The 23,793-nt window shown below is 38.4% G+C and overlaps 1 protein-coding gene and 1 pseudogene across 1 annotated transcript; both read right to left on the bottom strand.

The window, feature by feature from the left end:
• Positions 1 to 4,184: 4,184 nt before the first annotated feature.
• On the bottom strand, positions 4,185 to 6,019 carry LOC148791473 (caffeic acid 3-O-methyltransferase-like). Its single transcript, XM_088888355.1, has 4 exons — positions 5,527 to 6,019; positions 5,072 to 5,382; positions 4,890 to 4,954; positions 4,185 to 4,585 (listed from the first exon to the last, which is right to left on the bottom strand). Exons 1-4 carry the CDS (start codon positions 5,949 to 5,951, stop codon positions 4,289 to 4,291), a joined length of 1,098 nt encoding a protein of 365 aa, XP_088744481.1. The 5' UTR covers positions 5,952 to 6,019; the 3' UTR covers positions 4,185 to 4,288.
• A 7,402-nt stretch (positions 6,020 to 13,421) lies between these two features.
• Positions 13,422 to 23,472, bottom strand: LOC148791472 (caffeic acid 3-O-methyltransferase pseudogene; annotated as a pseudogene).
• Positions 23,473 to 23,793: the final 321 nt, after the last annotated feature.

The raw sequence follows: 23,793 nt of genomic DNA, 5'->3' as shown, positions 1-23,793 counted from the left end.
GGAGTTATCCCTCGGTAAGTACTCTGACACTCAAGTCAATAAGAGGTGGTGGGTGGTCGGGCCGAGCTATGAGGATGGTGGTCTGAGATACGTAATAGTATTGGTCTCAAAAGTAGGATCCCTTACCTCAAGCATGGAGTGCCTTTTTATAGTCGAAGATCCGTATCCTAGCCGGATTGGGCATTCGGGGTTGTCGGGGTGAGGTTAGCTGCCGAGGTACTCGAGATAGAGTCTCATTCCCTAGCGGAGTCAGAATAATAGTATAGCTCCTCGAGCATGGAGTACCTTACTCCTCCTTATCTATAATAGTGCTCATCCACATGATGTGTAGTTGACGTGGCTGGAAGGATAAGACGGGGGGCCACAGTAATAGTATAGCTCGGTCGAGCTAGGCCGACATGGCCTAAGTAGGATGACATGGCAGGGCGATAGCTGGGCGGCCACGTGTCTCATAGGACCAGCTCAGCCATGACTTGAACATCTTTAATCATCAATAATCACTTGGAAACCCCAAATCAAGGGAAAGAAGAAGAAAACTGTATGTTGGTGGCCATGCAATTTGCAAGTGCTACAGTGCTTCCTAGGGCCTTGAAAGTCACTACAGAACTAGATGTGCTCGAGATCATATCTAGAGCTGGCCTTGATGCGTACCTCTCGGCTTCAGAGATTGCCTTGCACCTTCACATTGAAAACCCAGATGTAACAACCATGCTCGACTGCATCATGTCTCTACTAACGAGCTACTATGTTCTGAAATGCTCTCTCGTCAACCGGGACAATGACCAAGTTGAAAGGCGTTATGGCTTGGCTCCTATCTGCATTTTTTTCACTAACAACCAGGATGGAATGTCGCTTCAACCCCTGCTTCTACTGATTCAGGACAAGTTGATCATCATGGGGACTGATCAAGAGATCGTAACACATATGAACTTTGTGATCATAAACTTGCTTTATTAGGTGTTATACAATGTATTCCCTTATCTCCAATCAGCATGTTGTACATTATGACATTTATTGTAAATGAATAAAGTACATATTTGATTCATGTTATTATGGTGTGTTTCTGTGTAATACGCTTAAACAGGACACATATGAGACTCGTGTTAGTTCAGAATCTTCAAAACCGTTGGATAGATCTGGGGAAATTTATCCTACCAAGGCTGAAACTGATGTACCACCTAGTTGGTTGGGGTGACTTGTCTCAGCTACCAGGGTGAGGTTGCAAATCCCATAGGGCTACAAGGTCATAAATCTAACAAGGCTGCATGGCATTCATCCTACAGGGCTATGAAGTCGTGGATCCTATAGGGTTGAAAATGACAAACTCAACCTCCTTTTGAGAGAAAACCCAACAAATAATACTATTGTCAACCCATTTTAGGGTCATTTACTAAGACACCCCCTATATTTTAACTGATGTGTTTACTGAGACCAGCCCTTTAGTTTGCCTCGATTACTAAGATATCCATTATAGTTTTAGTTTGTAATTGCATTAGTTATTAATGATTCTTTTAGATGAAAGTCAAAAACCATGCTAGAAGCTCCCAAAGTTCCTAAAGCAGCATCAACAGCAAATGGGTATATATGTGGCCAACCGTTAATTCATAATAGTCCTGAGGGCTTCGACATCATGACAATTATAACTCAATTAGGAAAAAGAGAAAGCTATTTTGACATTTACATAGCCAAGTGTAAAATCCTCACAAGAATGCTAAAGTATGGGTGAGAATTTGGAAAAAAATCATCATAAAACAACTTCCTTTCTGAGTAAAAGTTATAGAACATATATGATTGTTCTTTGTGTTGAATCTTTCTAAGAAGTTTGTTCTTGAAGTTTCTCTCCTGCAAATCCATTTTGGTTGTAAAGATTCTACAGATGCACCTTCATCACCATCTTGCAATTTGCAAATGATTACTTAATTTTTGCAAAAAGTACTATTCCATCTTGCCTTTAAATTATAGATATTCTATAAAAATTTGTTGGTGCCTCTGTACAATGTCCAAATTTTTCTGAATCTACGCTCAAATCAGAGTATTTAGATTTACCTAATTCGTATGAATTAAAATATCTATGGAATATAAATTCACACTCTTTTTAAGAATTTAAACCTCCACCCATGGAGATGTTTTAATTTGCAATTCTCTTAGAGATGATTTGCAGTTTTATTTCAGTCAAAAGGCATTATGGCTATTGAAGTGGAGTGGTAATAATTATGGCATTCGTTGATATCCTCCTTGAGAAATGAGAAGTTTGCTATACCTTAGATTCTTGAAAGATCATCATTTTCATTTTTCCAAATTAAAAGAATGGGACAGGCTAGGCCTTTTAATTTTTGTCACACTCTAAGGGGACGTTCTTTTTTTAGATTTTGAGAGGGGGGAAAGTTGGTCAATGGGAATCCCCTTGATCAATAATCCCATGTTCTTTTGTCAGCTTTATGTGAGGACCCGGGAAATTATATTTTCCTGGGTATCATTTATACAGAAAAGTGATACCCATCTCTTAGATGGGTAAATATCTTTCCCACACAAGGGGAAAGCTGCCAACACTTGAATGGGACAAAAATGCCCCTTTTAATAATGAATTTCTATGGCTAAAATGGTCATTCCCTTATTTTCCTGGGGAATAAAAGAAAATGAATAAAAGCACTTACCTGGATAAGTGTTTTCCAAGAAAAACTTACCCAGGTAATTGCATTTACCTGGGTAAGTAACTTACCAAAAAGTGAACGGGGCCTAAGAAGGAAACTGTGTTGCAAACTGCTCCACTAATAAAGGTATTGATCAATGGAACTTTTTCACCTATACCTCGATGCATCCAATTCCAAATGACATTGCAAAGCTTCTTAGAGAAGACTACCAACAACTTCTTATTCTTTGAATGGGGTAGTGCTTTTGTTTCTCTTAACCTTATGTATTAACTAGTCGGGACCCGTGCACTACATGGGTTTTTTTTATAAGAAAATTTGATGATGGAATTCTATGACATTTCCAATTAACTGGTAGCCATCTATGTTCAATTCAAGTATTATTTATTGGGTTATGTCTAGTTTATCCAGTCACAATATAAATTACGCTTTTGTGAGAATGGTCAATTTCCTATTCTCTAGATAAATTTCTTTTCTTTTTTGTCTTAATGCTAATTTATTATTATTATTTTGAAAAAACTATTAATTTTATTGGTTTAATTTATTATTATTTTTTCATTAGTTTTAGGTAAAATAATATTGGAAACTTCAAAAGAAAACACCAAACTTATCAGACTGTCAATTCATCTTTGTATTCAAAACATGGAAAAAAAAGGAAGAATGACGGTTCAATACAGGGTCAGAATTTGTAGGACCAAAGCACTGTTGGGGTTGGTGCCAACTTGAGATTGATGCCTATTCACGGGTGAGCATGGGTGCATAGAGTGTGGTCTATTTTCACCAGCTTAATGATAATTAATTTGTCCTTTCCTCTCAAATATTGTTTGTTTGGTCTATTTTCAAAGAGAAGACCAAGGATAGGTGATAGGTCTTCCCAAAATGATAAGCTTTTTATTTCATCCGGAGAATGGAACCTAAGCTTATCCACGTGGTCATCATGAGAGAAGCACATTTTCAGGTGATGTTTTCAATTGATTTCCGTCACTGGCGTGTTGGTGTTTCATCGCGGGTAAGAGTGTCAATTGGACTGAATTTGGTCCAATCTGATCCAGTTCAATGTAAGTCCATTATAAATGAATCAGTAGGTGTCAATGGATCAAATTTGGATCATTTTGGACTGGACTGGGCCATCTAGTAACCTGTTCAAATTTGTTTTAATTATCCAAATTTGGTCCATTGACACCTATATTCTTACCTTTTTGCCAATGGATCAGATATTGACTCAATCCAACCCAATCTAATATAAATTCAATATGGATGGACCATGTCCAATCCAATCCAATAAATACTTTGGACTGGTCTAATTCATATATCTTATTGGTCTGTCCAATCCACACAAATTGAATTTGGTTTGAATGGGTCCAATCCAAAACTGGTCCATTGACACCCCTAATCATGGGGACTCGGGAGATAGCAGGAAATATGAACATTGTGATCATAGACATGCTTTAGGAACAAGAGAATATATGTCCAGTGTTTTTGGAATTTAGGAAAGATTATACCAGATTGAAGCATGTGTTTTTGGAAAATAAAATATGCACACCATAAAGATCAAACTGCATTTCATTCTTATTCGGATGCATAATTTAAAAAAGTCACAAACAAGTTCAAAAGTAAAAAAGAAAAAAAAAAGGAACTAATTATTTGTGGAACTCCATAACCCAAGTATGGTAAGCATTGCAAACAATTTCACAACCAGCAAAGCCCGACTCTATTGCCAAGGCCTCAAACTCCTTTTGTGTCCTCTCTTTTCCTCCAGGGCAATGAGTTAGCACGAATAAATCATGTGTGAAGGCAATATTAGAGCGGTAACTAGCTTCTGGAACCATTGGAAGAATTGATTCAACAATGATCACTTTTCCTGACTTTGGTAGGGCTTTCCAACAGTTTCTCAAAATCTTTAAGCAATCTTCATCATTCCAGTCATGAAGTATCCAGTACAAAAATCACGACAATTAAAATATATATATATATATATTTGGAGACATTAAATCACGAAAGAACATATCGAAAATGTACCCTATAATACTGTGGATTTTAATTTCCTAAATACTCTCTGTCTATGTTTTATCACTTCCTTGATTTAAGGACTAATAGACATTATGACTTTCTTGATTTGTAAACTTTATTTGCTTTAAATGACTTGATACTACAAAGAGATTCATGGTGAATGTAATTCTCTTCTAGATATCGTGGGACATATCCAGTCTACCCCTCTCAAGACCTAAAAGAAGAACTAACCTTCATAAAAATGGCTTCTCCTTTGGGGACATATTCAAACATATCTCCTCGAACATGTTTCACACCTGTCCCATGGTTACAAATACTTTCTGAGTTTCTGTTAGCTGTTAGAAATTAAAGGAAGTAGAAAAGCTGGGTTTCTCTACTAATAATTATCAAGCCAAGCCAAATAAAATTCTTACCTGGGTAGGATGGTGCTGCTTCTATCACATGAAGCAAATCAAAATTGATACCTTTGATTTGAGGATACCTAGATGTAATCATTTTTAGTGTGGTTCCATTCCCACCTCCCACGTCAACCACCTCTTTAAGACCTTCAAATCCCTTGTATGTGTCAAGAATCTTCTTCAAGACTATTGTGGTGTGACCTGACATTCCCTTATTAAAGAATTCGTTAAACCTTGAATCTTTCTCACAGTACTGAAATAAGGTCATTCCATGTTCCTTATGGAAAGGAATTCCACCTTCCAATATAGCATCTCCCAGCCGGTACCTGCAAGCAGCGATAAAGTTCAGAGAGAATGTAGTGTTTTTTTTTTCTCCCGGAAATACAGAATGAATGTCACATAACGAGTGATGTTGGTGGTGGAATATTGTGCCCAAATCAGAGATCATAGCTCGGCAAGTAAGATCATACCAGCTATCCACGAGAGACTTTTCTTGTTGCAGTAGAACCAGGGGTCGAAGAGACACTCCATCCTGGCTGTTGGTGAAAAATTTGCAGACAGGAGCCAAGCCATAACGCCTTTCAACTTGGTCATTGTCCCGTTTGACGAGAGAGCATTTAAGAACAGAGTAGCTCGTCAGTAGAGACAAGACACGGTCGAGCATGGTTGCTGCATCTGGGTTTTCAGTGTGAAGGTGCAAGGCAATCTCTGAAGCTGAGAGGTACGCATCAGGGCCAGCTCTAGATATGATCTCGAACACATCTAGTTCTGTAGTGACTTTCAAGGCCATAGGAAGCACTGAAGCACTTGCCAATTGCATGGCCGCCAATATACAGTTTTCTTCTTCTTTCTCTTCACTTGGGGTTTCAAAGTGATTACTGATGATTAAAGCCATACTCACTGGAGAGCAGAACTAGAAAGAAAGCTACACAGTTAGAATAAAGATAATCCCTCTCTCACGGCTCACAATCTCACTATTTATGAGATATATAGAGGCTTGTCCATGATACTAATCACATGTGATGTGAATGCGTGATGTGATTTGTAGTTTGATGGCAACAACTACCATCCATTAGGTAGGCTTCTACCTAGACTTTTGTTTCTTTTTTTTTTTTCTTTGGTTAACAGAATTTCACTTTTCACTCCACAAGCAACAAAACAACGAAGCAAAGACAAGAAACACCAAAAAAGGAAATCACTTACTAGTACTACTAACTACTTAGACTCAGTTTGGAAAGAGTACAAATACAATTATGTAGTGTAAATATATACAAAATACAAGATTTTATACTCTACATGTATATTTGTATTTGTACTCTTTTCAAACTGAGCTTTAGGCTGCTTTTGATTGCAACACAAAATTGTTTGTACTAGTATAAAAATGCATGGGAGTGCAAATGAAAATAATGCATATTTTGATTTAATTTTGTTTTGCACTTTATTTTATTCTGCTTCACGTCTTATTTTACTTTATTTGAACTACAATCAAAGAAAATAAGGTAAAATTTGAAAAAAAATCAGAATTTTCACCCGAATCATTTGCACTGCTATAACTTTGCATCAATACAAATTTATTTGCCCTGCAACCAAACACCGCCTTAGGAACAGAAACAAAAGTAATCAACTAAAATAGTTTATGAAATAGGACAAACGGCATGCGTCCAACCACTCATTTGAAGAGACCAAACCCCGCTGGGCAAGGAGATGAGAAAGCCTATTCAAGTCTCGTTTAACAAAGAACAAAGAAACTGAATGAACTTGGGCAAGGTTTAGATAGTCAAGTAACAAAAAAACTATTTACAACACTGCCCTTCCTGTTGTCAATACAAATTTTGTGCGTAAATTTAGAGCACAAAAATTAATTGAACAAATTCAAAGGAATTTAATTTTTTGTTGTAGAAATTTAAATGGGATACAGACTCACCTTTTCTTGGCAAAAAAAACCCTCTGATTCTCTTGCCTTGGACGAAAGCCGAAACTGTGACTAGAACTTGTAATTATTAGAAACAAGCAACGCCCAACCTTGTGTCAATGAAAATTTACTCATGCTCAACCAATGATTAGAACGTGAACAGCTGAAGCAATGTTCTTGCTTGTAGAATTGATAGAAACCCTTTGAATCATGGGAATTTCACGGGTTGATGTGGCACGAATTTGTAGCAATTTCGGTGCTTCGGCAATTCAAGAGTTGGGGCCTTTCTTCTTTCTTCCTTGATCTTAGTGCAGCGCATTTCCTCTCCTTTTTCAAAAACAACGGAAGCGGTCGAAGACAAACGGAAGCAGTGGTTGAAAGGGGGGAGCCGAATGGGACCTTCCTCTTGTTTTCTCCTCTATTTATAGAGGCTCACCAATAGACGATGAACTGATTTGAAATATTTGAATTGATTTGAATGGTTTCAATTCAATTCATCACCATTTAACGTTAATTGAAATGGGGGCACTAAATTGACATATCGGTGATCATTTTGTTGACCTAATTAAGGTAATTAAGTCATTTAATTGAAGTTAATTTCAATCCCTAACTGTACTTGAAACGAAGTGCCACTTGGCACATGGTTGGGCCTACACATAAAAGGAAATCCAATTGATTAATTGTAACATTTTTTCTTAACTTAGATTAAATTGGATGCCATTGAAATCCGATAATTCAATTTAAATGCTCTTCTCTAGACTGAAATGGCAATTGAATCAATTTCCCTTAATTATGGGGCCATGTTCAACTAATTGGAAATCATTTGTGAAGAAGCCACTTGTCAGATAGGTGTAATAACACCTCATGGGTAATGTGGTCGGTCAAGATCCAACCAGAATTTCTTCCCCCCTCTTTTTGTTTATTATTTATTTTCTTGAATTCATGTTGGGCTCAATGGGATGGAAGGTTTTAGTGGGACCCAATGTATGGGCCCTCTATCGTATTAACCCAAGGTGTTGGAGCCCAACACCTTATTTTTGTGCCAAATTTTACTTTATTTTCTTTAATTGTAGTTCAAATAAAGTAAAATAAGATGTGAAGCAGAAAAAAGTAAAGCGCAAAACAAAATGAAATCAAAATATGCATTATTTTCATTTGCATTCCCATGCATTTTTATACTAATGCAAACAATTTTGTGTTGCAACCAAAATCAGCCTAAAGCTCAACTTGAAAAGAGTACAGATACAAATATACATGTAGAGTACAAAATCTTGTATTTTGCATTATTTTGTATATATTTACACAACATAATTGTATTTGTACTCTTTCCAAACTGAGCCAAAGTAGTTAGTAGTACTTGTAAGTAATTTCTTTTTTTGGTGTTTCTCGTCTTTGATCTGTTGTTTTCTTGCTTGTGGAGTGAAATTCTGTTAACCAAAGAAAAAAAAGAAGATATTTTCGTTGGTAACAAAGAAAAAAATAAACAAAAGTTTAGATAGAAGCCTACCTAATGGCTGGTAGTGGTTGCCATCAAACTACAATTCACATCACGCATTCACATTACATGTCATTAGCATCATCGACGAGCCTCTATATAGTTCATAAATTGTGAGATTATGAGCCATGAGAGAGATTATCTTTATTCTAACTGTGCAACTTTCTTTCTAGTTCTAGTCTACAGTGAGTATGGATTTTGATGCTGCTCAATCCGAGGTGGTGTACGAACTAAGGAGAGCAACCAGGTAGTCTTTGTTGACAGGGTGAGACCGAGATATAAGGACGAGGCTACGCTTCAAGACCTGTGATCAAGAAAGAAATCAGAGGCCCGAGGAGTTATCCCTAGGTAAGTACTCTGACGCTCAAGTTAGTAAGAAGTGTTGGGTGGTCGGGCCAAGCTAAGTAGCAGTACTAGTCTCAGAAATGGATCCCTTACCTCGAGCATGGAGTGCCTTTTTATCGCCAAAGATCCGTATCCTGGCCAGTGGTACTCGAGATAGAGTCTCATTTCCTAGTGGAGTCATCTTTCCTTACTCCTCCTTATCTGTAATTGTGCTCATCCGCATGACGTGTAGTTGACATGGCTGGAAGGATAAGACGGGGGCCACAATAATAGTATAGCTAGACCGACGTGGCAAAGCCAGGATGACATGGCAGGGCGATAGCTAGGCAGCCACGTGTCTCACAGGACCAGCTCAACCATGACCCAAACACCACTACCCCAGTTCTGAATTTGAGGAAGGAAGTAGTCCAATTCGTTCTTCAGCTAAAGAACTTCAAGTTAAAGTCTGGATGGGCATCTGGCCCTTTTGGTGTTCCCCGGTGACTGTTGCAATCTTGAGAACCAGGCAATATGGGGTATGGTCGAGGAATCTTCCCATCGTTGGCTGCAGAACTCTAAAAGCTCTGACTTCGGAATTCGAACCACTCCTCGAAATGTTGTGCGGTTGTGTAGCTTGGCGAAGGGCCAAAGTGTCAAACTGAGCTTCCGAGTCCATCCTGTTGGGGCCGAGGAACGACTCTGGTTCCAAGTGGAAGTCAAGCTTTGGTGCCGTGGTGATGCTCGGCCATGGAGCATCGAGATTTGGAGTTGGATCCGTATTTCGGAATTGGGGTTTGTGTCATGCTCGGCTTTTATGTGTCGACCTTCCAAAATCGAGGCTTAGCTTGGCCGTATGCCGAGGAAAGGCCTTTTGCTGACGGTTGGAGGCCGAGCTCTAGAATTGAGGTTGTGATGTTCGGCCACGGGGTGTCGGGATACAAAGACGGGTTCCTTCGGGGTTTCCAAGCTGTGCAACTAAAGTCATCATGATTTGTCCATGCCATGTCAGTCGTTGTCGAGGAGTCTTTCGCTCGTCGGCTACAAAACTTAAATGAGAACCGAAGTTTCGGTTCCAAAACTACTCCCCCAGTTCTGTTGTCGAGGAGGGGAGTCCTCGGCTAGACTACTGCGTGGCCTTGTAGCCTTAAGCAGCTTATCCGAGGACTTGAGTGCCCTATCCGAGGGTCTACGTCGAAGGTTGGACCGGTACTGTGGGTCTCCACATCAAAGGTTGGACCGGTAGTGTAGTTGAACCGGTGCAATTAATAGGCGTAACTACTGCCTGCGGAGGATGCCACATCGGTTTTCAAGGCTTCCCATCATACGTTATTGGTCTTCTGAGGCATTGTTAGAGATGCTTCATCTACACCGTTGATCTCTTCTCAATCCGTGCCCCTGATGGTTATAAAAGGGAAGACAGTGGATAGCTCGACAACTAACACGATAGATAGCTTGGTGGCCTTCGCTCCTCAACTCTTGTGAATTGCCCAGTATGTCCATTTCATCTCATCAGTCCTCTTCCTCTTCCGGGTCCTTCAGTAGTTCTGGTTCCAGCTCTTCTTACGGTTTGAACTACGAGCCTCAACTGAGATATTTTGTGGCTGCCTAAGTTGAGGAGGTTGAGGCTGGTCCCTCCGAGATGGAAGCAGAGCTTTCTCTACGGGTAGGTCGTCAGTTTGGCACAACGTCCTGCGTCTTGGCGCCCGGGGATATGGCTCAGATCCGAGCTATTTACGCCATTCCCGCGGAATACCAAATGAGGTGTCCACTTCCCGGGGAGATGGCCACTGATGCTCAGCTCAGTGAACTATGTGTTTATGAGCATAGTTTGGAGGCTAGACTGAGGTTCCAGTTGAGTGAGGGGTTCGCCGAGGTGCTAAACTGGTACACGGTGTTTCCGGTGTAGCTGATGTCGAACTCCTTTAGGTTCCTGCTCGAACTTATGTCCTACTGTGTCGTCTGTGATGTCGAACTGACCCTGGTGATGGTGAACTTTTATTCTCCAGCTGAAACACCACCAGCAGGGGTACTATTACTTCTCCACTCGGTGGAATATTTGGTCGTTAGTCGGGGCCCCTTCCTCCATGAGAAACTGGAAGGAGTCGTTCTTCTTCATGCGCATTCCCAAGGGTCCCCCTTTTCCTGCCCAATTGCGGGAGTCGAGGATGACTCTGCTACAGCCCCAATGGTTAGCACTCACTTGGGAGGAGAGGTCGGCCCTGAGCATGATTCATGAAATCGGCGTTATCGCGTACACATCCTCGAAGATGTTGATGCTCGTCGGGCTGATGGAGAGGGTGGCTGGTCTGTTTCCTTTACTATTCGTTCGTCGAGTTAAATTTATCTTGCCTGCCTTTTACTTACATTGGGTATCCTGTGTTGTAGGTATAAGTATGGTTAGCGAGGAAGAGATTGTTCACCGAATGAAGGCACTTCGACAAAGATAGGAGCAAGCTGGTGTGCAACCAGAAGCTCGCTCCAAGGCAGGATAACGGCCATGTTCTACGAACAGGGGGGACTCTTCGGCAACAGAGAGTCTGGCAGTAGGAGGATGAGAAGGACGATGTTGTCGTGGTCGACCCTGAAGGGGTTCGTCGTCCCATAGGCGCGTCGGTAACTAAGGCAGGTAGTAGCTTGGGTCTGCACGTGCCGAGGTGGTTGGTTCATTTGGACGACAATCTGGAGATAACTGGGGTTCCCGAGCAGTTATTGCGGGGAATCATGACAATGTCAATAGCTTGGGAATCAATTGGAGTCGGCAGCGGAGCACTGGAGTGTGCGCTGCTATGGTCTGTGGCACAGGTAAGTCTCCTCTTCTTATTCCTTGTGTTTCGTTCTCTTTCTCGGTATACTTATCGTGTTTGTCTACAGAATGGGAACACTTTGAGTATCTACAGCAGAAGGCCCAGTTGGCTGAGCTGCAGGCTGAGCTGCAGGCAGTAGGGCTATGCCTCGGCATCTTATTATACAATTTTCTATTGGCCTTATTGTACCATTTTCTGTTAGTTGGGGTAGGTTGTGCCTTGGGCGACCTCTTTGTACTCCTATGATTTTAGTTCGTTGGTCGAGGCATAGCCAGTCGGGCAACAACTTAGCGTCCCCAGTCTTGTGCCGACTAAGATGTAGTTGGTCGAGGCATAGCAAGCTGGGAAATGCCTTGGCATCCCCAGTCTTGTCGCGGCCGAGGTGTAGTTGGTCGAGGCATAGTCAGTCGGGTTATGCCTCAGCATCCCCGCTCTTGTGCTGACCGAGGTGTAGTTGCCCGAGATCTTTCGTTTCCCGAGTTCTCAACCATGGGACGCTTAGTTTCCTGTCTCAGAAGCCTATGGGGCCTTTCTAGGGCTAGCCCTTTCCCAGCTAGCTCGGTCGTTAAGCCAGAGGATGTGCGGAGTTTCTCGACCGCCCTCAGGCCTTGGTGGGCGGGGGCGTTCTTCGTCCATCATATCCACGTGGTTATCATGAGAGAAGCACACTTTTAGGTGATGTTTTCAATTGATTTCCGTCACCAGCGTGTTGGTGTTTCATCGTGGGTAGGAGTGTCAATTGTACTGGATTTGGTCCAATCTGATCCAGTTCAAGTGAGTTCATTACAAATGTATCAGGTCCAATCCAATATAATGAATATTTTGTACTGATTCAATTTAATGTGTCTGGACCATTTAACCTGTTCAAATTTGGTCCACTGACACTTATATTCTTATCTTCTATCAATGGACTAGATATTGGCTCAATCGGACCCATTCAAATATAATTTTTTTATAGATGGACAATGTCCAATCCAATCGAGTAAATACTTTGGACCATCAAGTCTGGACTGTTCTAATTCAATATGTCTTATTGGTATGTCCAATTCATTCAAATTGATTTTGGTTTAGACAGGGTCCAATCCAAAACCGGTCCATTGACACTCCTAATCATCGGGACTCAGGAGATAGCAGCAGATATAAACTTTGTGATCATAGACTTGCTTTAGGAATGAGAGAATATCTGTCCAGTGCTTTTGGAATTTGGGAAAGATTATACGAGCTTAAAGCATGTTTTTGGGAAAGATTCTACTTGTAAGCCATAGCATCCCACTAGGGCTGTTCACGGGTCGGGTTGGGTCGGTTTACTAGCATTTTTCTAACCGATCTGACCTGGTTGGTTTACCTAGAAATGAACCTGAAACCGACCCAATACTAAGTAAAACCGACATGATCAGTTTGAATCGGTTTGGGTCGGTTTTGTGAATGATTCTCTCGGTGTGAACGGTAAAGGATTCAAGTTTAACAAAGCAAAGGCTGGATGCCTAAAAATTAAAAATGATTTGATGGATTAAAACTAATATTTTATATATCAGAAATTTTATATATAATATGTATATTTTTGAAATAAAGCTGAAATATATATATTTTCACAAATATATATCTGAAATATATATAGTAAAACTGAAATATATCAGATATATATATATATATATATCTGAAATATATTATATATAATATATATCTAAGTTGATTTGTGTCAGTTCGGTTTCGATCAAAACCGAACTGAACTATTGATTTATATTTTTTTATAACCCAAAACCGACCGATACTAAAGAAAAACCGACCAACATGGATTGGATCGAACCGGGTTGATTGGATGTAATCATTTTAAGTGAGTCCATTCTTATCAGGGTAGGATGGTGCTTCTTCTACGACATGAAGCAAATCAAAATTCATACCTTTGATTTGAGGATACCTAGATGTAATCATTTTTAGTGTGAGTCCATTCCCACCTCCCACGTCAACCACATCTTTGAGACCTTCAAATCCCTTATATGTGTCCAGAATCTTCTTCAAAACCATTACCGTTGTGGTGTGACCTGACATTCCCCTAATAAAGAATTTGTTATACTTTGAATCTTTTTCACAGTACTTAAATATGGTCATTCCCTGTGCCTTATCAAAAGGAATTCCACCTTCCAAGATAGCATCTCTCAGGTGGTACCTGCAGCAAGCAGTGATAATGTTCAGATAGGATATGTAATTTTTTCTCCTGGAGATAGATACAGAATGCATGTCACATAAGGAGTGATGTTGGTGATGGAATGTACCCAAATCAGAGATTATATATAGTTCGGCAAGTAAGCTCATACCAGCTATCCATGAGCAACTTGTCTGATCCAGTAGAAACATGGGTCGAAGCGACATTCCATCCTGGTTGCTGGTGAAAAATTTGCAGACAGGAGTCAAGCCATAACGCCTTTAAGAACAGAATAGCTCGTCATCAGTAGAGACAAGACACTGTCGAGCATGGTAGCTGCATCTGGGTTTTCAGTGTGAAGGTGCAAGGCCATCTCTGAAGCCGAGAGGTACGCACCAGGGCCAGCTCTAGATATGATGTCGAGTACGTCTAGCTCTGTAGCTACTTTCGAAGCCATAGGAAGCACTGAAGCACTTTGCCAATGCCGCCGCCAACATACAGTTTTCTTCTTCTTTGTCTTCATTTGGGGTTTCAAAGTTATTACTGATTAAAGTCATATTTAGGGGTGTAAATAGATCGAATTCAAATCTGATCAAGCAATATTCAAATTCGAATTCGATTAGAAAATCCGATATCCGAATTTGATTCAATATCTGATGGATGTTGAAATTAATATCTGAATTTAAATCCGATTAAATATTCGAATATCTGATTCGATTCGAATTCGATTAAGTAACTATTTTAGATAATTAATAAATATATAAAATAAATATTTTATTGATAAATTATTTATATAACTTAACTATTATATATATTATATAAAATATTTTATATATTATATATAAGAATTAAATAATCGATCGAATTCGGATATTTATCGAATCGAATTAGGTCATATCTAAATTCGAATTCGATTAATAATTTGATAAAAATAAAATATCTGAATTTGACCAATTAAATATTCGAATTATCCAAATTTAATTCGATTATATTAAATATCGAATTTAAAATCGGATTTTCGAATACCTTTACACCCCTAATCATATTCATTGTGGAAGAAAAAACAGTTATCTTCTTCCTTTTAAGCTTGGAGCTTCAGAGCTTATGAAATATATAGTGACTCCATTCTGATTTGTTAAACAATAGGCTGCTAGTATCTGATTAAAAATTCAAATGCTAATAATATAAAATTTTATTTGAGTGACATGCACTTACGTGCATAAGAGAAGAATATACAGGGAAAACATCTGCTGCAGCGTGGTCGCATTCGATGAAGTGTCTATATTGGTGAGACCACAGCAATAAATACAAGGCCAAGATTCTCGGTTTTAGCCCAGCGCCAGGAATATTGGCATTCAGCTGGCACTTTTATGACAGAGGTGCATTCATAGGCTTATGACCCTTGATCAATGATATTAAGGGCATCAATGGACCGGTTTTTGGATTAGACTCGTTCAGTCCAAAATTAATTTCGGATTGGAATTAGATTGGGTCTGGTCCATTGATATAAAATAAAAATATCGGTGTTAGTAGATCCAGTTTTCAGGTTTGAATTGAAATCAATTTAAAATAAAATGAATTTGAACAGATTGAATGGTCTAAAGATTGAATTGAATTGGTCCAAATTGATCTAAAATATTTATTGGATTGAATTGGACTTGATTCATTTATAATGAAATCACATTGGACCGGATCGATTTGGACCAAATCCAGTCCAATTGACACCGCTGCTTGAGGTGGCTGACATCCTAATAGTTGGAAGTGTATATTAATGGAGCCAGAGCAATAAATCAAAGCCCATGATTCTTGGTTTTTTCCCAGCGCCACGACACTCTAATAAAAGTGAATTGGTTGATGTCGCATGAACAGTAAACCCCACATCCCCCTTTATTGGCATGCCTGACACTTTTACTATATAACCCTCAGGTCCAGGTCTGGATCCCCTACCAACAAAAAGCTCTAACAAATTATTGTAAGTATACATTGAAAACATCTCCCTTGTCATTTATGGAGAGGGGATAGGATCAGCTGCCCACAGAGAATATCCCACAAATGCTATACACAGCGCTACAGGAGATGTTTTGGTGCCAGAAGAGATGGGCAATGGCTTGTTGGAAGAGAGTTGGGAGTATATCTTAATTACCCAAGTTCCACTTTCTAACCCCATGTCCCACATTTTGCAATATCAGCAATGTTAATTCTTGTAATAGTAAATTTATGCCTAAAGAATTGTTTTTAGTGGCTACTGATGTAGTGGATTATCTCCTTTAAGAAGTAGCCAAGAAGCAAAGATGTGGCATATTTTTAGGGCTCTATAGTTTGCAAAAGTTCAAGGATTTTTATTTTATTTATTTATTTATTTTTTATAAATCTTACCTGGATCTTCTAAAAGGGGACAATGACAATTGCACTTCAAAACTAGGGAAAATCTATGATACTAGAGAGATATGGTATGTATTGAAAGAGTTTCGACCAATCAAAGCAGTCCCATGAATTTTGATGAATACCACCCAATTGGTGACATCTTTTATGTAACCTAGGCCCGGCCTTAAGAATTTGACTTACGGCCTGAGTCCGAACAGTCCAACCTAGGCCTGACCTGAATTGAAATTTGATGCACTTAGGTTGGACCCAAATTGAGTTGTCCTAGGATTGGTCAATGAACCCATGTTAAAATTTAATATTAATGTGTATGTATCATGTAAGCATATATGTATGGTTTACCAAAATTATGCATAATGTATGTTGATAGGCAGGTCAGGTTCGGGTTAGGATAAGGAAGGACTTGTCTCGAACCAGGTTTAGATTATCTAATGACTAAGCTCGAGTCCATCCCAAAATTATGGGCCCAAGCCCAATAGAGGCCCAAAATCCAAGGCCTGCTCGTGTCAAATTGCAGGATGAGTCGGCTCAGGCTCAGGTTGAGTTGCCCAAAATCCAAGGCCACTCCAATCCTCCTCCTCCTCTGCATGATTCATACTCGGTCCTTAGAGTCAGTGGTGCTATGTTTTTGTTCGGGATCAAGGTTGAAATAGGACAAGTGATGAAAGGAGGGGAATTGAAAGGAAGAAGAACAGCAAGAACAAGAACTGAAGAAGAAAGAGAGGGAGTGGACGAGGTGAGTTAAATTGCCCATGCTCTGATTCGTTAAGGAATTCCAAGGCTTGAGGTGGTGGTGCAGGCGCCGGTGGTCACTGACGCATGGACGGCCAATGCAATTGCAATCTTTTCTACTAGCTCCATCTGACGTCACTGCAGCAGAGCCACTATTAGCTAATTGGTCTAGTGGTGTTAAGATTAGGGCGTCAATGGCAATGGTGGCCACCATCGTTGTTGTCCCCGCCATCCTCGTCGGATGTGGGCGAGTAGGAAAAGCGTTGGAAAGCATGGGGGACGGTTCCGATGTGCTTGTGAAGAGAAGGGAATCTATGCCACTCGATTTCCTCAAATCCATCTTGGTTTACACCAGAAACGATGATCTCGAAGTTGTTCTTCAATCCACTCCTCAATCCTAGTGCAACGACTTGGTTTTCTTGAACAACGGGATGCTTGAGCCATGACTTGAGAGCAAAGGTTTTTGTTAAAAGAACGTTATATCAGAATTTCCTTTCCTTTTGGTGGTTACATGAGGGAGATGAGTATGATAATTATGTATGGGTACTATTACCCAACGTTTTAAAAAACAACCCCGAAATGGAATAGTTCTGGCCACTGGTTTTTAGGTCGATGATAAAAAATAAAAAACGGTCAAAAACTGTTGAATGGGTTGATGGTTTGATTGTTCGGATCAATGGGTTATTGACTTTTTCAACGGTTTTTGAATAAAATTTGGGTTTTGGATTAAATGGAACCAATTGCCTAGACAGTTCCCGGGCCAAATGATCCGACCTTTTGGGTCAATGACGGTTCGAAAATCTTGCTATTACCCAATGTTTTAAAAAAATGACCCAGAAACAAAACCGTTCTGGCCACCAGTTTTTGAGTCGACGGTCCGACCATCCAGTTCGAACGGACAACCCGTTCTGACAAACAAAATAAAAAATAAAAAAAAATAAAAACTGTTAAAAACCATTGAATGGATTGACGGTTCAACCACCCACGCCAATGGGTTGTTGACTTTTTCAACAGTTTTTTACAAAAAGCAAAGTTTTGGGTTAAATGGAACCGGTTGCTTGAACAGTTCCCAGGCCGAACAGTCCGACCATTCGAGTCAACGACAGTTCGAAAACCTTGCTATTACCTTCACTGCCAAGTTGTGACTAGCATTTCCCCTACATAATTTTTTATCCTTTTTAACATTATTGTTAATTTTTTATTAATTTTTTTTGTGTCTAATTTTTTTGCTTTTAAAATATTTTTATTATTTTATTGTTTAATATTATTTTTTATTTCTATCAATATTTTTATTTATCTTTTTAATATTATTTATTAATCATTTATTATTTTTAATTTCTTTATTTTATCATTTCTTAAAATTGTATTTGTATTATTTTATAATATTTTAATCATTTCCATTTTTTATTCTTTAAATAATAGTTTGAAGAGTAAACTTGTAATATGTACATTTTCCAAACATCACAACATTTAAACTACCAAACAACTCCTCTACATCCTTCAAACTTCAGAAGTGGTCTGGATTGGGTCAAAGTAGACTACATTAGTAGTTAATAATCTAAGAAAAAAAAAGAAAAAAAAAACTGTATTATTAGACTAGCTTATACACCCATAAGACTTTATTACAATTGGCACGCCTTTCGCATGTTAATTTGACACCCAACATCATCAAGACTTCATTTGGAAGGAGTACATACAAAATACAAGTACAAATACTGTAACGATTTTGGGTTAACATGTAATTGGTATTGTGAATATTTGTATTGTGAATATTTTGTATATTGGTATTGTGAATATTTGTATTTGCATTCTTTTCAAACTAAGCCTAAGCTTCTGCAAGTGGACCATTTACATCTACTGTAACGATTTTGGGTTAACAACTGACCCATCTCCAATCCTCATTTTACCTGGGTTAATGTCAATTATGTCCTTAAAAATTTTAACAAGGTAGTGCATGTTTTCGCCAAAATATAATATCTTTCTCTCATCCAAGCTAAAACAAGACGGGATCCGTTTAGGCACACTAAGTAAACATGTAATAGCTGTGTGAGAGTACACATGTAATAGCTGTGTGACATATGTCCCAGTTAATGTGCCTTTCATCCAAACGTTTTTGTTCCGTTAGACAAAAATTATCTATTATCTTATTATCTTTGTCAAAATAATTAAAAATAAAAACAATGAAAAAGAAAAACCTAAACGTGTTAGGAGTTGGGACTCATTTATGTTTTCTTTTTTTTTGTTTTTTATTTTTAATTATTTTGACAAAGATAATAAAATAATAGATAATTTCTATTTAATGGAACAAAAAAGTTTCCACCGACATCTTGTCTTATTTGTTGGTTGGATTTTTTTTCAACTTAACAAGGACAAGGATGTATTATTGTCTGTGTATGCTTAAAGGAATCTTCAACAAAGTGCTCTAGTTGCCCCAATAATCCTAAGCTATAAGCCATTTGTATATGTCTTGGACAATGAGACTGGACATATATAATATAACCTTGCATGAAAACCATTTTGTTTCTTTTTTTTTTATATTTGAGTTAGGAGTAACAGGATTCACAATAATAATGGGTGGGTTTAACAATAAATGCTGTTAGGTAGGTATTATTTCAGCAATTCCCCTTTCTTATATTTTCCTAGGCATCTAGAATGGTAAAAGTTGACTTTGGTTTTTGTTCATACTTAGCATTTGGAAAAGGTTTACAAAGCTTCCACTAATGGTTAGGTATTTTTTCACTATTACACTGATTTGATGCCTAATGGCGCTTAATTGTCATAAACTATTATAATTATTACCCTTTTCGATTTTACAAACAAATAAAATACAATCATCAAATTAAAAAACATAAATAGAACCAATCGCATACTAAGTTCAAGAATGATATCTAGATTAATATAACTTTTAAAACCATCCAAGATATTTGTTAGAGTCACGCATCATTAATTGATTGTCTATTTTGTTTGTTATTTCGTCCAAAGGTTACACTGTGGAGTATACAAATGATGAATGAGACTCATCATGGGAGATCTAGGTGGTGATATCTCAACTATCGAAGTGAGTCTTCATGCGCACCGATGCTAATCCAATTGATTTTGTGAATAATTAAGATCACCCAATTGCAAAGATTTTTTTCTCTTGGACATAAGGATTCTTAAAAATTGTATCATCATGATCAATCACATCTATATGTTGGGAAGCTGAAAGTGACACTTTGCCTCCGTTAACATTCGTTCATGTGTTTGTTAAAAATTTCTAGATCCCCAAATTATCCTTCTTAATTTGTCGGACTATTTTGCCCTTTCTCTTATATATTTGTATACTCTTTACATACATTTCTTTCTTTTTATTCTATCAATCAAATGAGCAAAACAAAAATCAGTTTATCCTCTATTTGAAAACACTTAAAATAATAATTTATTCGAATATGAATTAATTTTAAGTGGTGGGACCCCACAATAAGCAAAAAATAAACACTTATTTATGATCGACAAAATAACGTAAAATAAGTGATTATTTTGATAATAAACACTTAAAGAATAAGCCAGAATTGGTTGGCTTTTTTAAGTGCTTATTCCATTTTAGCTTCGGATTTTAAGTGCTTTAAGCTCACCCAATGTGCCTAATCGTATCCTGTCTTGTCTTATCTTGGATGAGAGAAACATCTTATTTTGGCGAAAGGATGCTCTACCTTGTTTTGATTTTTAAGGACATATTTGAGATTAACCCAGGTAAAATGGTCCACTTGCAGAAGCTTAGACTGAGTTTGGAAAGAGTGTAAATATAAATTTTCACCTTTCATAGTATAAAAACATACAAAATACAAGGTTTTACACTCTACATTTTTGTAATTTCCATCTACTCCTTCCAAACTGAACCTTAATGATAATTTGTGGGTCGTTCTCAAGTATAAATTGCTTGGTCAATTTTGAAAGGAATGACCGAAATCAGGAAATCCTGAATCTGGAGAGGGAAAGCTTAGCCACAACATGGAAATGAAAATAAATCAGGTCGTGCTGCTTGCGGACCGGCATGATGGCACATAGGTCATGCTAGGGCCGACACAGTCGTGTGGGTCATGTTGGGCCTGGGGTTTTTGGTCTGCGAGCCAAGCCAGCACGGCACAACCAAGCAGGCCGTGTTGCCCGTAGCCCATGTGCTGGCATGGCCCAGCATGACCCACACATATATATCTATATATATATATATTATTGTATATAAGCAATTGTATACCTCAAAATTAATATAAAATTAAATTTTTTTTTTTCAAATTTTTTAAATAAATAGCATTGGCATGATTCATGGCCCGGCCTGGCTCACGGCACGGGCTTGGGCCGTGGGTCTTGCCGGGCCAACCCCCATGTTATCCTAGGGGAGGACGGCAAGGCCCATTTTACACCTCTAGTCGATCTTACCCATTCTAAATTGGGCCTAGATATAACTTTAGGCCTGCAAGTTTGGGTTTGGGCCCAAAACACCAGGCTTGATATTTGTTCATATTCTCTTTTTTATCAAGTAATAGTGAGATCTCTCATTATTGTTGGGTTTTGAGGTCTTTTAATATAAATAATTTTTTATTGAATACAAAAAAAAAATCTGTTTTCAAATTTCCGTTGGACTCAGGCTCAGGCCTAGCCTTTGGGCTTTATTTTTTGTGTACAACCTCTAAGCTTGTGATCAGGTCAAATGGGTAAATGGTTCAACTGCAAAGCTCAATGGGTCTTTGACTAAGTGAATAAATCAATGGTTTTTTACTGATTTGCAGGTTTTAGGAAAACCAAACCTAAAAGGGGGCTATGTGATGGTTTGAACAATTCGACCTTCTGAGCTAGGGCTCTTGCTCTTGTAATGCATAGATCACGAAAAGTACCTAAAATAAAATAAAAAATAGATTACCCAAAAACTAAGCAAAAAGTTAATTATGGCCCTTGGAAGTATTGGACCAAAGGCCTAGACCCAAACCAAGCCCAATGTTGTGCTTTTAGCACCTTGAAACATATAGATAGCAAAAAACTACCCAAAATAATAAAAAAAAAAGATAACTCTAATTGGACAACTAGGTGCAAAATTATGGCCTCCAAAAGTTTATATACATAATAATTTAAAAGTGATAATTAAAAAAAAACGAGTGGTTATATATACAAAACTAGGACCAGTTCATTAGTTCCTAGGTTGGATCAGTTTTGGCCAATTTTTTGAAGGAAACAAGGTTAGGGGTTTGATGGATCTAGCTAAGGGTTCAGTCATGGTTTAACTATAGTCTAATTAGTCGGTTTGGTCCAGCTTTTTAAACATTGTTAGTGTATATGTGTTTTATTATATAAAGAATAAACTATATAGACTTATTTTAATTTCTAAGCTTTTATAAATAAAAGAAGATAAAAATTATATTTTGAGGCAAAACGGAGTGTTTTGGTAAAACGGATAAGCCAAGGTGCCTTCACGCCATGGAGCACATGGATCACGAAAAGTTATCCAAACATTAAAATATTTAATCGGTGGATTCAATTAATCGCCTATCTTTTATATTAATTAACTAAAATCAAACTGATAATCAAAGTTTTCAGCTTGATCCGGTTTTTCATGATCACCCCTAGTTAACAACATTTGACTAGAGTGTATATTTTTGAGAGTTCAAAATACTCAATTACCGCATTTAAAAGTTCAGGGTACTTATATATCGCTACCCTAAAGTTGTGTCTCTCTTTAGACATTCGTTATACCTTGAATCTTTCTCACAGTACTGAAATAAGGTCATTCCATGTACCTTATGGAAAGGAACTCCACCTTCCAATATAACATCTCTCAGCTGGTACCTGCAAGCAGCGATAAAGTTGAGATAGAATCTAGTGTTTTTTTTTTTTTTTCTACAGAATGCATGTCACATAAGGAGTGATGTTGGTGGTGGAATATTGTGCCCAAATCAGAGATCATAGCTCGGCAAGTAAGATCATACCAGCTATTCATGAGCAACTTGTCCTGATGCAGTAGAAGCAGGGGTCGAAGAGACACTCCGTCCTGGCTGTTGGTGAAAAATTTGCAGACAGGAGCCAAGTCATAACGCCTTTCAACTTGGTCATTGTCCCGTTTGACGAGAGAGCATTTAAGAACAGAATAGCTCGTCAGTAGAGACAAGACACGGTCGAGCATGGTTGCTGCATCTGGGTTTTCAGTGTGAAGGTGCAAGACAATCTCTGAAGCCGAGAGGTACGCATCAGGGCCAGCTTTAGATATGATCTCGAACACATCTAGTTCTGTAGTGACTTTCAAGGCCATAGGAAGCACCGAAGCACTTGCCAATTGCATGGCCGCCAATATACAGTTTTCTTCTTCTTTCTCTTCATTTGGGGTTTCAAAGTGATTACTGATGATTAAAGCCATACTCACTGTAGAGCAGACCTAGAAAGAAAGCTACACAGTTAGAATGAAGATAATCCCTCTCTCACGGCTCACAATCTCACTATTTATGAGATATATAGAGGCTTGTCCATGATACTAATCACATGTGATGTGAACGCGTGATGTGATTTGTAGTTTGATGGCAACAACTTCCACCCATTAGGTAGGCTTCTACCTAGACTTTTGTTTCTTTTTTTTTTTTTCTTTCTTAGCAACGAAAATATCTTCTTTTTTTTCTTTGGTTAACAGAATTTCACTCCACAAGTAAGAACACAACAGAAACACCAAAAAAGCAAATTACTTACTAGTACTACTAACTACTTCATAGCAGTGCAACTCACTCACCGATCAAATTCCATCGACACTAGGGCATTACCCTCCCTGAAATCGTTAAACCTATTGAATAATCAGTTAACGGGATCAATTCCGGTGAGTCTATCTTCTCTTAGGCTTAGCCTTTTCAATGTGTCGCACAAGAGCATGCATTGTCAAAAGACTCTTAGAATGTAAAATCATTTTGTGTGTTGAGTTTGAACAAAGAAGAT

Source organism: Nelumbo nucifera, chromosome 5, assembly GCF_055504915.1.
Source record: "Nelumbo nucifera cultivar China Antique chromosome 5, China Antique-T2T, whole genome shotgun sequence".
NCBI lineage: Eukaryota > Viridiplantae > Streptophyta > Magnoliopsida > Proteales > Nelumbonaceae > Nelumbo > Nelumbo nucifera.
This window is presented reverse-complemented; position numbering and strand designations above follow the sequence as displayed.

Excerpts from the sequence above, each read along its gene's own strand:
- LOC148791473 (XM_088888355.1), bottom strand. The coding sequence starts at position 5,951 with ATGGCTTTAATCATCAGTAATCACTTTGAAACCCCAAGTGAAGAGAAA. Across the intron at positions 4,955-5,071 it reads AGCAGCACCATCCTACCCAG|GTGTGAAACATGTTCGAGGA; the intron begins GTAAGAATTTTA and ends ACCATGGGACAG. Across the intron at positions 4,586-4,889 it reads GAGAAGCCATTTTTATGAAG|TGGATACTTCATGACTGGAA; the intron begins GTTAGTTCTTCT and ends TGATTTTTGTAC.